This window comes from Poecilia mexicana, unplaced genomic scaffold (assembly GCF_051168715.1).
Source record: "Poecilia mexicana isolate PSO_F unplaced genomic scaffold, ASM5116871v1 scaffold_15, whole genome shotgun sequence".
NCBI lineage: Eukaryota > Metazoa > Chordata > Actinopteri > Cyprinodontiformes > Poeciliidae > Poecilia > Poecilia mexicana.
Genome location: NW_028263384.1, coordinates 7116087 through 7130562, shown reverse-complemented (window position 1 = coordinate 7130562; position 14476 = coordinate 7116087). Strand labels below are relative to the sequence as shown.

At 37.4% G+C, this 14476-nt stretch overlaps 1 protein-coding gene across 6 annotated transcripts in view; it reads right to left on the bottom strand.

Annotated features, from left to right (window-relative positions):
- The window catches only part of ehbp1 (EH domain binding protein 1), a 155413-nt gene extending 141263 nt beyond the window's left edge, over positions 1-14150 (bottom strand). For 5 of the 6 annotated variants that reach the window (XM_014980194.2, XM_014980215.2, XM_088012942.1 and 2 more), the window contains exons 1-4: positions 13779-14150; positions 12776-13232; positions 3475-3532; positions 3240-3335 (exon numbers count right to left, since the gene is read on the bottom strand). In XM_014980194.2, the coding sequence (XP_014835680.2) occupies positions 3240-3335; positions 3475-3532; positions 12776-12879 (258 nt within the window). In that variant the 5' untranslated portion in view covers positions 12880-13232; positions 13779-14150. Of the gene's footprint in view, positions 1-3239; positions 3336-3474; positions 3533-4827; positions 5646-12775; positions 13233-13778 lie in introns of those variants that run through there. The other variant, XM_088012944.1, reaches the window with a different exon arrangement.
- Between the last annotated feature and the right edge of the window lie 326 nt (positions 14151-14476).

Below are 14476 nucleotides of genomic sequence, written 5' to 3'. Positions count from 1 at the left end.
ATGGATGAATATTGTGTACAATTTACACAATATTAGGAATCCAACAAAAGTCTAAAAGTGGAAGATCAACTGCTTTATTGGTGCTCTGCCTCAGCCTTCTGGGTTACAACTACCTGAAATAAATAAGTGCTGTATGTTTTTACATTTACTGCATAAAAGCCCAGAACTGAGCTGACATTTTTTATGTATTTTGATGCTTTGAGACAGAAAAAAAACAGGAAGCAGATACTTTTTGTTACAACTTTAATTATATGCATCCAAAATGTGGTCTGGGGGCCCTTTGTGGCTCTTAAAATGATGTTCTACAAATTTAGATCTACAAAATAGGAATTCTGCAACAATTCTTGAACACAATCAAGCAGTTACTTTTAGTTGCATATGCAACTAAAATTCCGCTTATTCCGATTTTTATTTGCATAAGCAAATAAACACATTTACCATCTTTTTTCTTTCACCTCAAAAGTATATTAGTATGTAATGATCTGTCACATAAAATCCCTATAATAGACACTGAGGCTTGTGGTGTGACATGAAAACAGGAAAAGCCTTTGAAATCTTTAAACAGGTTTAAACTATGTGTTTCCACATAGTTTACATTTTTTTGGCTTCGTCTTTTTAAAAGAATCCAAAACCGTTTGAAATATTTGATTATGACAGAGGAGTCGACTTTAAAAGACCACTGGGTTTCGCCTCATTTTCCTGCAGGGGTTTTCACCTCTCCATGCACTTTCGGATCTTAATATTTGTTTCATAAATAATAAAGATAAATAATACCTGAATATTTAAAAAAAATATATATATTTTCTTTTATTTTGATGCATACACTGTGTACAGTTTCATTTTCCGGTGACTGCTCCCACACAGAATTACTATGCAATGACAATAGAACAAATAAATGCACTTCCAGGCAATAAAATGTGTATTTTCTCATTTGACAAAGTAGTTAAATTGTATTTACATTTTTAAAAAATATATTTCTAAAATTGCATAGAAAAGTTTAAAAGGTTAAATAAAAAAATCTGTGGAATGTGCCAATTTATTTACACGATTAATCAATTACTCGTTGGAATAATCAATTATTAAAAATAATCGGCAGTTGCCGATTTTTCACAAACAATTTGAGAAAAACAAAGTATTATTTAACAAAATGACTGCTCGACTTATTTTTGAAGTTTTATTAATGTTGGTGAGATATGGCTGCTTTTCACAGTTCAATAATCATTCTCCACCAGTGTTCAGATCTTTTACTGTCGAACAACATTTACAAATACAAACAGGAGGTGATTCTCCTGCTCTGAACGATCCTCTGAACTCCATTATTTTATAAGCACATAAACTGAGCCGAGCATCATCAGCCATCTCTTCTGCCTGCAACGCTGCTAAATATAACCAGCAGGTAGCTAAACACCCAATTTCCCCGTCTTTGTCTTTATTTACCCATTTCGACGAGGAAATTCACAGTTTGTATTTTTTCATATTTATTTTTCTTGTGCATCCCATCTGCTGAGAAGAAGCAGATGCCAAGATTTAAAGCAAACAAAATCGAGTCCTGCAAAAACACGCCGGAGACTTCCTGCTGACTGCACTGCTTGTTGACACTTCTTTGCACATTCTAAGGTTAGTTTTTATTTTCGGTCTTTCCTCGTGATTTATAAAAGTTCGGCTGAGGTTGTGCGCTGATGAAAATCTTGCAGCTTTTGAGCGTGATACAACACTGCTGACTCAGCTGTTCCCACTGCTGAGCCTTAGGCCAGGCAGAACTATGAATAAATATGCCAAAGACTGTCTTCATTTACTAAATAACTAATCAAGTCATTTCTATTTTCTAATGCAGTGCTTCTCTTTAATATATAAACATCTGCGTTTTAACACGAGGAGAAACACCCACTCTGCCTTCATTTGCATTTCTCTGCAGGTTTTAAACACTGCACAATTAAGTCATGTAGCTGTGTACTCAATAAAACTGTGCAGCAGGCACTTCTGGGTAAATAAACCTAATGAAGCTGCTCACACAGAGAACAGGGAGAAACAAAAATGTAGCATGTGACATGTCGGTACATGATTTGTTTCCAATATATCTGCAATTATTGAAATTATAGGGAATTTAGTACAAAAAGCTAAAAAAAATAAATAAAAAAAACAATCATAACACATTGTGTAACGATCCGGATTTTGTTTTACTGTTTGCTAACTGATACAAAACACTCTGAAGACGGGGTGGTGGTAAGCTACGGAGCCAGGGTTGTTTGATTTGGCCTTTATCCAAATGAAGAAGGTAAACTTAGCTTTACTGGTATTTGATTACAAATACAGCTTCGTGACTGTTTTTAAAAAAAAAAAAAGAAAGTGGAGGCTAAAGGAAAGTAGAATGGAAGACCTGGAACACATAAGATAGGATTTAAATGTCTGGAGAGACTTTCACAAGATATGTCTTGATAAATCAGGGTTGGAATTTGATAAGAAGCTTCACAAAAGTCTTGTTTCCATCTCAAGACAACTTGTTGTTAAGAATGAACAGACATGTGACAGGAAGTAAAAAGCTATCAACATCTCCTCTGAACATGTACTGGCATCTCTTGCTGTAATATTTTGAAAGCTTGTAAATAACTGTACTGATGCAGAATAGTTTCATAATGTAAAAAGGAAATCCCACAATAAGAAAAAAAAAATGGAATAAAAAAAAAAAAACTAATTCGTACTGGAGGTGAAATCCTTGCAGCTTTTCTCAAATTGCTGACTTTTCAAATATATTAAAGGGCTCATTTAAATTCATCAAGCGATTAATTGATTTATTGCTTATTGTGACAGGCTCATATCAAGTGTTCACTTCAGTTTAATCGCATGAAAATATGCAATAAAATAGTCACAAAAATATGAGGGTGCACTACTTACTTTTGTGAGATACTGTTTTATGGTTCTCCAATAAAATCTGCATTTATTCACAGGCTTATTAGACAACGTTAGCAGGGGTACCAATAAATGTTGTCAGCAATGAAAGAGTTTATGTTGGGCAGCCTGGTGAGGGCTAAGAAATGGAACAGGACACGGCACAGTGAGCTGGTCTGTCAGCACAGAGGCTCTGGCATGTTTAAGTAAGCCTGGAACGTAATTTAGATTAAAGAATGTTGTCTATAGACAATTACATGAGCAAATATAAAACAAAAACACTGGTAATAAATGTACATGTGCACATTTGTTTTCTCATATTTCCAACTAGTCTCAACACAGCTGTAGCTTACCTTAAACAGAGTGACTGTAATCTCAATGTTCTCTGGTACAGGCCACACTACAACTCCTCTGTATGGGTTTTTGATGCCAGGTTGCCAGCTATGGGACTACAGCGACAGAGAGAGAAGAGAAACAACAATGCCAAGAATAAATTTGAGATGGGGTTTATATACAAATGTATACATATTTTAAATGGCATTTAAATACTCTCTCTATATATATAAATAGAGAGTATAAATCACCAACCTTAGAGGATTTCCGACGACTTCTGCGTGTCCAAACCACCACCAATTTATCTGGTTGCCTGTGAAACAGAAAAATGGAGGATTGGTGGAAAAGGAAAAAGAGTTACTTTATCTTTGGACTTTAGAGCATAAAACCGTATTGAGTCTTTAACGTAAACGCTAACGTACAACAGAAGCAGATCCTGAACTACACTTTGAATCAAAAACATACAGTGTTCTGCAAAAGTATTCATACCCGTTTGAACTGGGGGTCTTTTAGGACTAGAATAACACTAACTGGCTAGCTCGGATCTTCCCACAGTTTATTTTGAAACTTAAGTAGGACAATGAGCAGCGGGCAGGCAGGGCCAGGTGTTGATCAAGTGTGTGAGATTTAAGCACATCCATGACAAATTATTTTTCGTTCACAAGGATGCGCTCACATCAGACTCCATGTACGCTCAGGTTGGGGACTAAAGAATAATGCCATAACTATCAGTGGCACAATGTGGAGGAATCACAAAATCTACTGGAAAATGAGGGTGTTTTACCATTTCACTCCCCTACAGATGCAACACACACAGCCCTTTATTAATGAATGCCACATTTGTAATGTGAGTGACAAGTAATTGAGTTGGCAGATTTTTGCACCTGAGCTTTGAATCTTTCTCCAGATTTACAACGGGCCTCTTGACAGCTTCTCTGATAAAGGCTCTCCGACATGCCTGGCCTGTCAGTTAATGTGGATGGACATGTCTTTGTAAGTCTGCAGTTGTCCCATACTCTGTCCATATTCAGATGATAGATTGAACAAAGCTCTGCGGTGTATAAGGTATTAAATATTGTCTAATATTCTAATCCTGTTTTAAACTTCCTTGCAACTTTGTCCTTGTCCTATCTGATGTGTTCCTCGATCTTCATGGAGCGGTTTGTTTCCCAATGTTGTCTCTAAGGCCTTCACTGAAACACAACACCTTGGTTTTAAGAGTCTGATGCAACCGTAATACCAAAAGTATCACTTTTAAGAAAAATAACTATTGCCAGCTGGATTTACTGCATCTACATGAACCCTTAAGTCATCAACTCTCAAAGCCAAATACCAAAGCAGCTGTTATGGGAAACAATGACACAGTGTACCAGAGACAGAACACAGAAAGGAGAGCAAGCAACAGCAAAATGACAGCAGAGGGAGAATGACAAAACAATTTCAGCCTTGAGGAGAAGCTCCTCACAGAGAAACTATTGTTCAGTGACACATGCTATCTCAAAGCGCAGACACAAACAAATATCAGCCACTCGGTTTCCCTTTGTGCAGCATTTGCTGTGCTATGAGAAAAATGTAAACCATTTGTCTGAATGCTAAATGATTTCACACCATTTCTGAGTTTCTCTCCAACTTCAACACTGCAAAGTCCTGAGAAAGTCCCATCTGCAGCAACTCTCAGAAAACCTCTCTCCCTTGGGTCGCTTTGAACACACCACTCCCAGATGGGCATGTCCTGCAATGGTTTGTCCTTTGGTAAGTGAACCTAGAATCATAAAACCAGTGAGTGAGGATAATGACGACGAACCGCTCAGATAAACCTCTATATTACAGCTTCCGGCATCCCAGCTTTCTGCTTGCATCCAGGGTTTCTGCAATGTTCACCGACTTAAAAACACTTTGTAAGACCATTACGAATAAAATGTAACATCTATGTCACAACAAAGTTTACAAAAAAATTTTTTTTTCTTTTCAGGAGACCAAAGCTGTAAAAATTCTGGGTCTTTTTGTGGCTCTTGGCATCTGCTCTGTGCTTCTCATATTGTGTATGGCTCGCTACAGCCTTAACCCTCACAGTGCTAAGCGTTTTTTGCACAGAATATAAACAGCATTGTATAAGTTGAGAACAGAAGTGAGCAAATGCAAATGGTAAAGACGAACATTGTCCATTCAACTGTTGATAAAATTACAGCTAGCTGGCTAGCAAGCCTTAACAGCATCTTACCTGACAGAATGCAGTGAGTGAAGATATCTAAGTACAATTCAAAGTCTTACCTGATAGAAAAATCTTCCAAAAAAATAAAACTCTATGGAATATGAGATTAAATGGTCCTATCACAACAAAATTTAAGACCTGTGATTAATGCTTTTAAAGCCGACTAAAATGTCTTGAAGTCATTAAAGAAAATGTAAGATCTTAATTTTAGATATCTGAATTTAAGATTCAGTCCAATTCTATGCTTTTTGCTCTGAGTGACGTTATGTTTTATTATATGTAGAATTCCGAATTGTACTTTATGAACCATTTGAAAGAAGGTTAGTGGCCTTTATTTTTTTTACATGTTTGAACAAGGTAGTCAACCTATTGTTTTTGTCAGTTTGTGTTTCTTAAATATTTATTTTTACATTGGCTGTTGGACTTTTAAGTCCACTGGACTGGACAAATTAAAGTTATGGTTTTTTTTTTTACATGTTTGGCCAAGCTTGTGAAGCTATTGGTGTCTTTAAATGGGCTGCACTGGTGCAGAGTTGGCAAATAAATTTGTAATTGTTTTCATTTATGTCTGCATTGTTTTGTTTTTTGTTTGTTTTTAAATGAACATTTAAGTCAATTCAGAACTGTTTTTCTGTGCTGAATACTAATACTAAACCTCAGATATTGGTATAAGTGGAAAAAGTGGATCAGTGCACCTCAAGCTAAAATACAACTGTCACTTGACTTTAGATTGCAGTGGCTACAAAGGCAATTGAAAGTCCATGGAAAGCTCTTTTACAATTGCTGGGTACATTATGAATTGGGGTGAAGGACACCGTGGTAGGAAGAGCCAAAACCATGAGGGGTTGGTCTGGTTGGTGTGTGTCAAATTATCATCCAGATCTAGGTTTCATAGTATCAAATGTCCTGAGTTGATCTGCACTTCACATCCAAGTGGTTTTAATTCTCTGGCTGATTCAATGTGCATACACATACTAAACACTATAGGACTGAAGGTGCTAGCCAAAATACAGACAGTGCAGGGTTTCCCCCAGTGTATTATAAGCCTGGCGGCCCGCCATGCTTTACTAGCCCCGCCACCAGGCTAAGCGTTGCTTGTTTACATTTCTAGAAAAAAAAACAATTGTGTTTTGTTTTTTTTTTAAAGCCGGGCTGCAAGCGTCACTTTTGCTCTTAGCATTTCACTAGCAGACCAGATTTATTCCTAAAGGATAGGTTTATAATATATAGGTTTATAGTTTATGCATTTAAAGCCGACAGCGCGCGGACTAATCACACAGCTGCCTCGCCTCCTTCCACTCAAACTGGACACAGGCTGACCTGTATGGATGTTTACATAAACTTAGTGAGGAATTATGATCTTTTGGAGAACTCTAGGTAAGAGTTTAAAACCTGCCGCTTTAGCTCAGGTTGCGCAGCTCAATGTGAACCGCAGGAATAACTTGTAGCGAATTCAGAATAATTTATCTTTGTGAACGAACAATTATATGCGGCGTTTACATCTCAACGCGCTGCCCAGTGTGTGGCTCTGTGTTTGTCTTCCCTGTAAAATTTGTCTGTGGTCCCGGTTGGCCGGAGCGTTTGTGGATAACGTGCAGCGCTAACCTCATCATGCAGGTTCAGCCTGGTGAGGAGCTTTCGCGCTCTCCTCGGAGTCACGCATCATGCAGATTTTATATTATTTTATTATTATTTTTATTATTATTTTTCCGGTTACATGATGCATCAAACCATATCAAATGCGTCGTCTACTTAAGAATTAATGCGCGCGGAGATCTGAGAAACTCGTCCCATAAACTCGACCAACCAGAATAGTCTCTGTGACACTTATTAAAACCTCAACAGACACGAAATGAAAGAGCTACTAAAGCTACATTAGCAGCACTGAATTAAATCTCCCGTTTGTTGCGCATCTCTGCGTAGTGCAGCAGATTACATCATCATGCAGGGCCGGTTCAAGGCTATATGAGGCCTTGAGCAGAATTTGATTTAGGGGCCCCTTTTGTTGCTAAAAATATCAGTACCTCTAACAGCTTCTGTGTTAGATTTAGTGAAATATGGGAGAAGGGAGTAGTTTAATTGGCCAGCCTAAAAAGCAATAAGTTATAATCACAGTTTACTAATTTGTATTTGTAAATTCAAAGATTAAACTCACAGCATCAGATTGTTGCTATGGTAACAAAACAATTAACTATGAATATTGTTCTTTGAAGTTTTACAAAGTAAACTTGCTAGCTCCTTAAAATCTTGTATTTAAATGTTAAACAATTTTAAATAATTTAATTTATGTATGCCTAAACAATTGAATCAAATTTAACAGCATTGATAATCTCAATAAACAAGTGTTACATTTATAAATGAATGTACATAGCTGAAAATATACACCCAACATCAGAAGCCTACAAGGTACTTGTTAAGCTTAAGGTTCTGTATTGATATTAGCTAGTCATCTTTTAGCTAACATTACCTGCATCCAACAGCTTTACTCAACTGAGTCGGTTAGTTTGGAGGGAAAAACTGTGAAAAGTTCTTTGCTGGTTCTCTACCTTTTTATGCCATTTTGACACCTTTGGGGGGGAAAAAAACAACCAGAAACAAACCGCGACAAAATGGAAATAAACAAGTAAATAAATAGATATCGGCCAAGTTTTGTTTATCAGGCTAATACAGATGTTAAAAAATATTACCAATATCGGCCAATACCAATATGTTAAATTTCTAACATCGACTGATACTGCCAATACATCATTCATCCCTAAAAATATATAAAGTATTGCATACTGGAAAACAATTCCTCCTGGAACCAGCTAGCTTACAGCACTGTGGACGACTAATAGTGCAGAGGTCACAATTGTCACAGGACACCAGATTTGTTGTTGCTCCAAAGTCTAAAGAGACTCAAATGCAGTGTCAAAAGTTTCATCCAAAATTCCTTCACAACCAAAAACCTCAACTCTGTGCTATCGCCTGGCAAGGTAACCATCTCCTGGTGCCAAAAGACCTGTGCTGAAGAATCCGTCGAGGCCGTCAGATTTGAGTAAAATAAAGAGCCACGTCGAGCGTTTGGCAGGAAGAGAATTATCTGGCAGACGATCCTATGAACGCCTGCCAAGACGAACACATGCTCAACAGAATTTAACATGTCAAAGCCTGACGTTCGCTGGTAACCTCCAATGAAACAATAAGCCATCCAGAGTTATGAGGAAACTAAGGAATTTACTATGCGCACACATTTGGATTTTGCAACAGTGGGTGTGGGGGGAAAGCAGGTAGAGATTCAGCGTTTTGCTAAGAGCATCCAAAGAAAACTCAAATGTTGAAATATAACACTGCACATTAAGAATGTCTCCATTTTTACTGGCTTTGAAATTATAATGGAGCTTATGAGAACCTCTTTCTCTTCAGTTCTTTACCACAAAGAGTTGGAGAATATTTACTACATGAATTAGGGACTTTAATTAGATATCAAACTGAAGTTGAACATTGCGCAAAGCAAAACTCAAAATACACCCTTTGCATTTTAAAATTATATAATATGATGTCTATAAGTTGGTTGACAAAAATGAAGCTGTTTAAAGTCTTGCAAAAATAACAAAATATTCATATTTTTAAAAATGTTTTGATTATTCAATGACAGACCCTCTCTATGTGATCACTGCCAAGAGAAAATAGAATAATTCTCAAAGTGTATTTGATTTATTCACATAATTGCATGCAACCAGAAAGAGACTATCAATCACAGAAAACCATCAACTGTAAGACTCCTAAAGAAAATGCCCAAGTTATCATTAAAGTTATCATTTTGGTACAAATACAGGTTGTTTTAAACTTAAACTTCAAATACACACCCAGAAAAGAAGAAAAAAAAAGAATTAGCCAGGTAAAAACCAGCCCCTTGTTCTACGCTTTGCTTCGTACCAAGGGTCTGGTCCCTTGGCTGTTGAGAAATGATTTCTCACTGGAGGTGTGGACCCTGTCAAAGTTTTAAATGTTGCCCAGCTGCTAGCATTTGTCCATTAACAACAAATGTTACCACAATTTCCAGTAAGCTAAATAAAGCTTACTAGAAATTGCCTGCGGTGTAAACAATAGTTCTCCACTAGGAAGAGAAAAGTACCTAGCCAAACAAGGCCATTGTTAATGTTAATTCAATATTTAGAAGTGTGGCCAACATGGACTGAACGGCTTCATTCACTTTCTCTGAACTGCCATTGTTAAAACTATAGGCAGATTTCAATTCTAAAAAAAATCTATGTCTGTTCGCCGATTAGAAATTCTACCGGAGAAATTCAAATCAACGGGAGAAAGCCCAGGTGGAGAAGTGAAGGGTAATGAGAATCGAATGGAATTGGACAGGAAGACAATGGTCAGGCTAGTTTGAGTACAAAATTTTATTCAACCAGCAACAGTGGCTAGTTAAAAACACAAATTGTCACTCCTCAATGTAATCCTCTGCTTCTTTATTTCTTTTACTAACATTTTAGAATCTAACTTATTGCAGGTGATGGGCACTAAGGGCACTTAATTTCAGAGGCAAACAAAGAGCTGTAAATCTGACCAGACTAACGCAGGGTACAGAGAACAGAGATAAAAGTTTCTTCTTCAAAACTAAATATGGCAGGAATTCCCACAGAAAGTTTGATTTCATTAGCAGCATGAAGCAAGACAAAAAAAAACTACAAAAAATTTTAAAAAATCATAATTTCCAGATAAATGACAGATATGAAAGGAAATTGATACTTGGCAACAATGCAGGCTTCTGCTGTGACCTGACTCTTTCAACATAATTATCTCAGCAGATGACAAACCCACTCTCTGCTGCATCACCACAATGAACATGATCAACCTTGCTCAAGCAGGTGTTAACTTTAAGTATCTATAAAAACTCAAGGACTAACTGAATTAATCCTGCTGAACGGATCTATTCATCTGAGCACAAACTAAACTCATATGGCTCCGGGTGTCAAGTGGCTGTCACCTGGAGCGTTCCCAATTATAGACAAAGACTTCTCTTTTACTCATCAGGTCAGGTGTTCTCTACAATTCTTAACACTTCAATCTAATTAGTTTTTCAGTGTATGACTAGAGTCTAATATTGTTGAGAATTTATTGTGAAAACTTTTTCATGATAATAATTTAGATTTATCATTGTCATAATAAATGTAATTTATTGGCAGCAAAAAAAAAAAAAAAGTGTTAGGAGAAATTCTATGTTCATATCACATACCCCTAGTGTGAAGGCTGGACGCGATTGGACTTTTACAACCCGGAAATTTTTTTTCCACCAGTTTTTGACTCCAGAAATTAAAGGGTTGTGCTATTTTTTTTAGGATTTTAGAGCTACTAAAGCTGAGGACGGTGCACACAATTGTAATGGAAACGCAGCTTGTGTGTCACAGCAGTTATAGTCCCACAAACACAAATACTGCTCTTGAAAAACATTCCCATTCATAATGCGCTTCTTTAGAACACTCAAAATGTAAAGAAGTGTGATTTGTATCTCTAAACTGCACGTAGTATGTTCAAATTTATTGGTATTATTTATTTATATTTTCATTGAACAAGCAGTGGAGAAAATCGTAAAACTATCAATTCCAAAAATAAGGATGCGCTGTTTTTTTTTGTTTTTTAAAAAGTACTCAAGAACTGCTGCATAAAATTATTATACTTCATTGTTACAGTTAGAAAATTATCAGATGAAAACAACATTCAGAATGCACACAATCACACAAAAAAAAAAAACCATCCACTTCTTAGATCTCACAGCAACAACATGCAGTGCTGATTACGTACTGGGGGCCACCCACCCTTTGCCTTGGTAAGAGATGTACATTTTTCTCATTCCATTCTCAAACACGTTAACATCTGTCCCAGGTCGAAGCTGTGCGCAGCCGAGTTAGTCACGCCTACAGCAAGCCACTTGAGAATCCGTGTCTGCAGGCTACATCTTTCTTTTACAAGCCCCGGCTTCTCCCTCACTGCAGGACACGGGGCTGCAGGCGGAACCGCAACGCACAGCTCCCATTCTCTTCTCCGTTATCTCCGCCTGTCTGCCTCTTTGGACTGACTTTCACTCCTCTTGTGTATAATCTACATAACTCTGACCAAACTGCTGAGTTGTAGACAGCTAAAAAGCAGGGCTGAAACAATTAACTTTATTGTGATTAATCAATTGTTGAAATAATGGTCAACCAATTTAGACATCAATTAATCATTAACTAGAGTAGACAAACTCTAAAAATGGCTATTTGTTGAAAGAACGCAACACTGTCAGGACAGTAATTAAGCCAAAACATTTTGCTTTTAAGATTAAAAACAAAACAACTTCCTTGTCTGTAAATGCGCTCTACCCAGAACTCCTAAAGTGGCAGTGCTAGCTTCACTTTAGGATTAAATTCTGAAAATTAAACTCCTATTAAGTGGCTTTTGTTATCCAATTACAAATTGAAAAAAATAAACAGGTTAGTAGACAGTATTTTTTTAGCTGAAGATGCATCCTTTGCTACAAATGATCAACAGTAAACTAAAGAAATGCTACATTATTTCATTTTAGGCAATAAAATGTATTCAATTTTAAAAAAGGACTGAATTGTTTATATGCATCTTTTAATATATTTCTAACAGCGTGGGGAAAAACAAACACAAGTGGTTAACTTAAAAAATCTGCAAAATGTGCCAATTTTTTTTATTCTATTGATTGTCAGACTAATATTCCTGACCTTGGACCACTGGCTGCATGTCTTCCCATTCTTCCTGTCCATTTCATGTTGAATCAAGGTCAGTAGGGCCATAAAAACCTTTGAGAATGCTTTTTGATAAGAAAACTTACTCCACTCCAACTTCCAAATCAGTGTTTGAACAAAAAATATGGTGGGAACATTGAATAACAAAGTCCTTATATTAGTTTGTTATACCACTGCTACAAAGATTAATACATGCAATAAACACTCATAAATTGACAAATTTAGAGGCTATTTATTCTATTTTTCTGCTAAATTATCATGCATAGCACTTTCACATGAGCCAGTATAACTGTTTTAAATAAAGATCCCATTCTATGTTTTTTTATTTCATTTTAAATAAACGACAGCACTTAAATTCAATGTTTCGTTGTGAGATCTTCATACCGGTGTGTGCCCAGATTGACTGAGAAATCACAACAAAATTAAACAGGGGGGGGAGAGCAATTTCACAAGGTCAGGGCCCTCCCTACAAAAGATATGTCTGCTCTCTAAGAAAATTGTTCCCGCGTGTGTGTGCATGTGCTATGGCCACCAGAAGTGAACTCAGCTTTCCTTTAAAGAGTTTTCATTGTACTTCAGTGACAGCACTGTCATTACTCACCATTTCTTTGTGCATTCTACCATCAGCTCTTGATATGAAGCCACAAACTGGAATTTGGAGGCATGCTTCCCCACACGTTGCAGTCTCTTCCACACTGAGGCCATGATTCTATAGGAACTGATAGTTTCTATGAGGTTTTACAGCCCCTGGACTTCCTTAAAAAAAAATTAAAATCACGCTAATGTTTATATGTCTCCGAGCATGTCCAACCTGGATAGGCACATACTTAATGTTCCATGGGAAACCCGTGAAAAAAGAAAGGTTGAGGTCCAGCGGCAGTGAGTGATATTTACAAACTGCTGAATGAATCCAAATGTAAGCACATGATGTCTCTGAGGTATTCCAGGTCTGATTTAAAGGTGGGAATGATGCTGAGAGGAAACGCACTCCATAAATTCAAACGGCATGATGAGTAATCCATTGGGTATGAATATCATGTTTCCATCAGATGATCTTCCTGCAAAAGAAAGAAAAAAAAAAAAAAGGACGGGCTTTAGAGCCAAGGCAATTTGGTGGAATCTGGATGATTTCTACAATTCCCGCAATGTGAATTAAGGAAATTATTTCCTTCCCAGTTACAAAGATGCTTGGAGCGAGAATGACATTGCACATGTCACAATACAAAAGCTTATAGACAACCAGCAGCGTAAGTTCAAGTATAAGAATGTATTTGAGAGGGCTCCAGCACTGCATGCCGGGGAGCTCTGTTGGGGGGGCTAAGTATTCACTGGCGCACTGAAACAACTTGGAGTGTTAAAATATGAATATATGTACCAAGGCAGTAAACAGAGACGCAGTGACATCACTCTAAACGAGTCGAGTTACATGACTTGTCCACGAACGCTACACTGGTGGACTCTATCCAAAACTGGGATTCGTAGAAACAATCTGGAGACATGCATGATATTTAATGGAATGTTTCTGAATCCAGGGAATAGTCTGAGCCGCTGCATTCCGCTAAGCAGGACCATTTAGGTTTCAGAGCCACTCAGTAAACACTCACCTTACATTGATATCCGACGCTTTTCAAGTACAGCTAAGCTTAGCGACAGAGATGGCGAGCTGTCTGCTACAGACTAGTAGCCGGAGCAGAGCAGCCTTTGCTAATTATCTTTCCAGCAACACAAGCCATAGTTTTAGCTAGCCGCGCTAGCAGCAACGGCTAGCTATATCACAACACGGCACGAGCGGAAACCGTTGCCTAACGGTTAAGTCCTATTACTCCGCCGGTCAACTCCGAGTCTCAGGACGGAGAAAGAACAGGCATTTGTGCGCGTATATCCTGCTACTACGCAGGGCAAAAGTATTCCGACTTCTTAGAGGGATTCCCACCGATAACTAGTGCCAATAGTTACCGATAGTTTGACTGACCTGCTTCTCTAGCAGCTGGTAAAGGGGGGAGAATTGCACAGAGCTTTTGATTAAACTGTCGTCAAAATAAAATTGCTTCCGAACATGTTGCGAGTTATCACTTATCTAATAACGAAACATTTGACATGCAGAAAAAATATTTTAAATATATTTATCAATAAGTGACGGAATATATAGGTTTTTTTCTTTGAATGTTATAACTACCAGGAAAAAAGTTTTATTTTTGAAGGAAGATCATCCTACTTCCGGTGTGATTTTTCATAAATGACTTGACGCAGCTTCTCCCCATCATTTCGTCTACCTGTATGGCAGTGGCGCCACGAAAGAAGG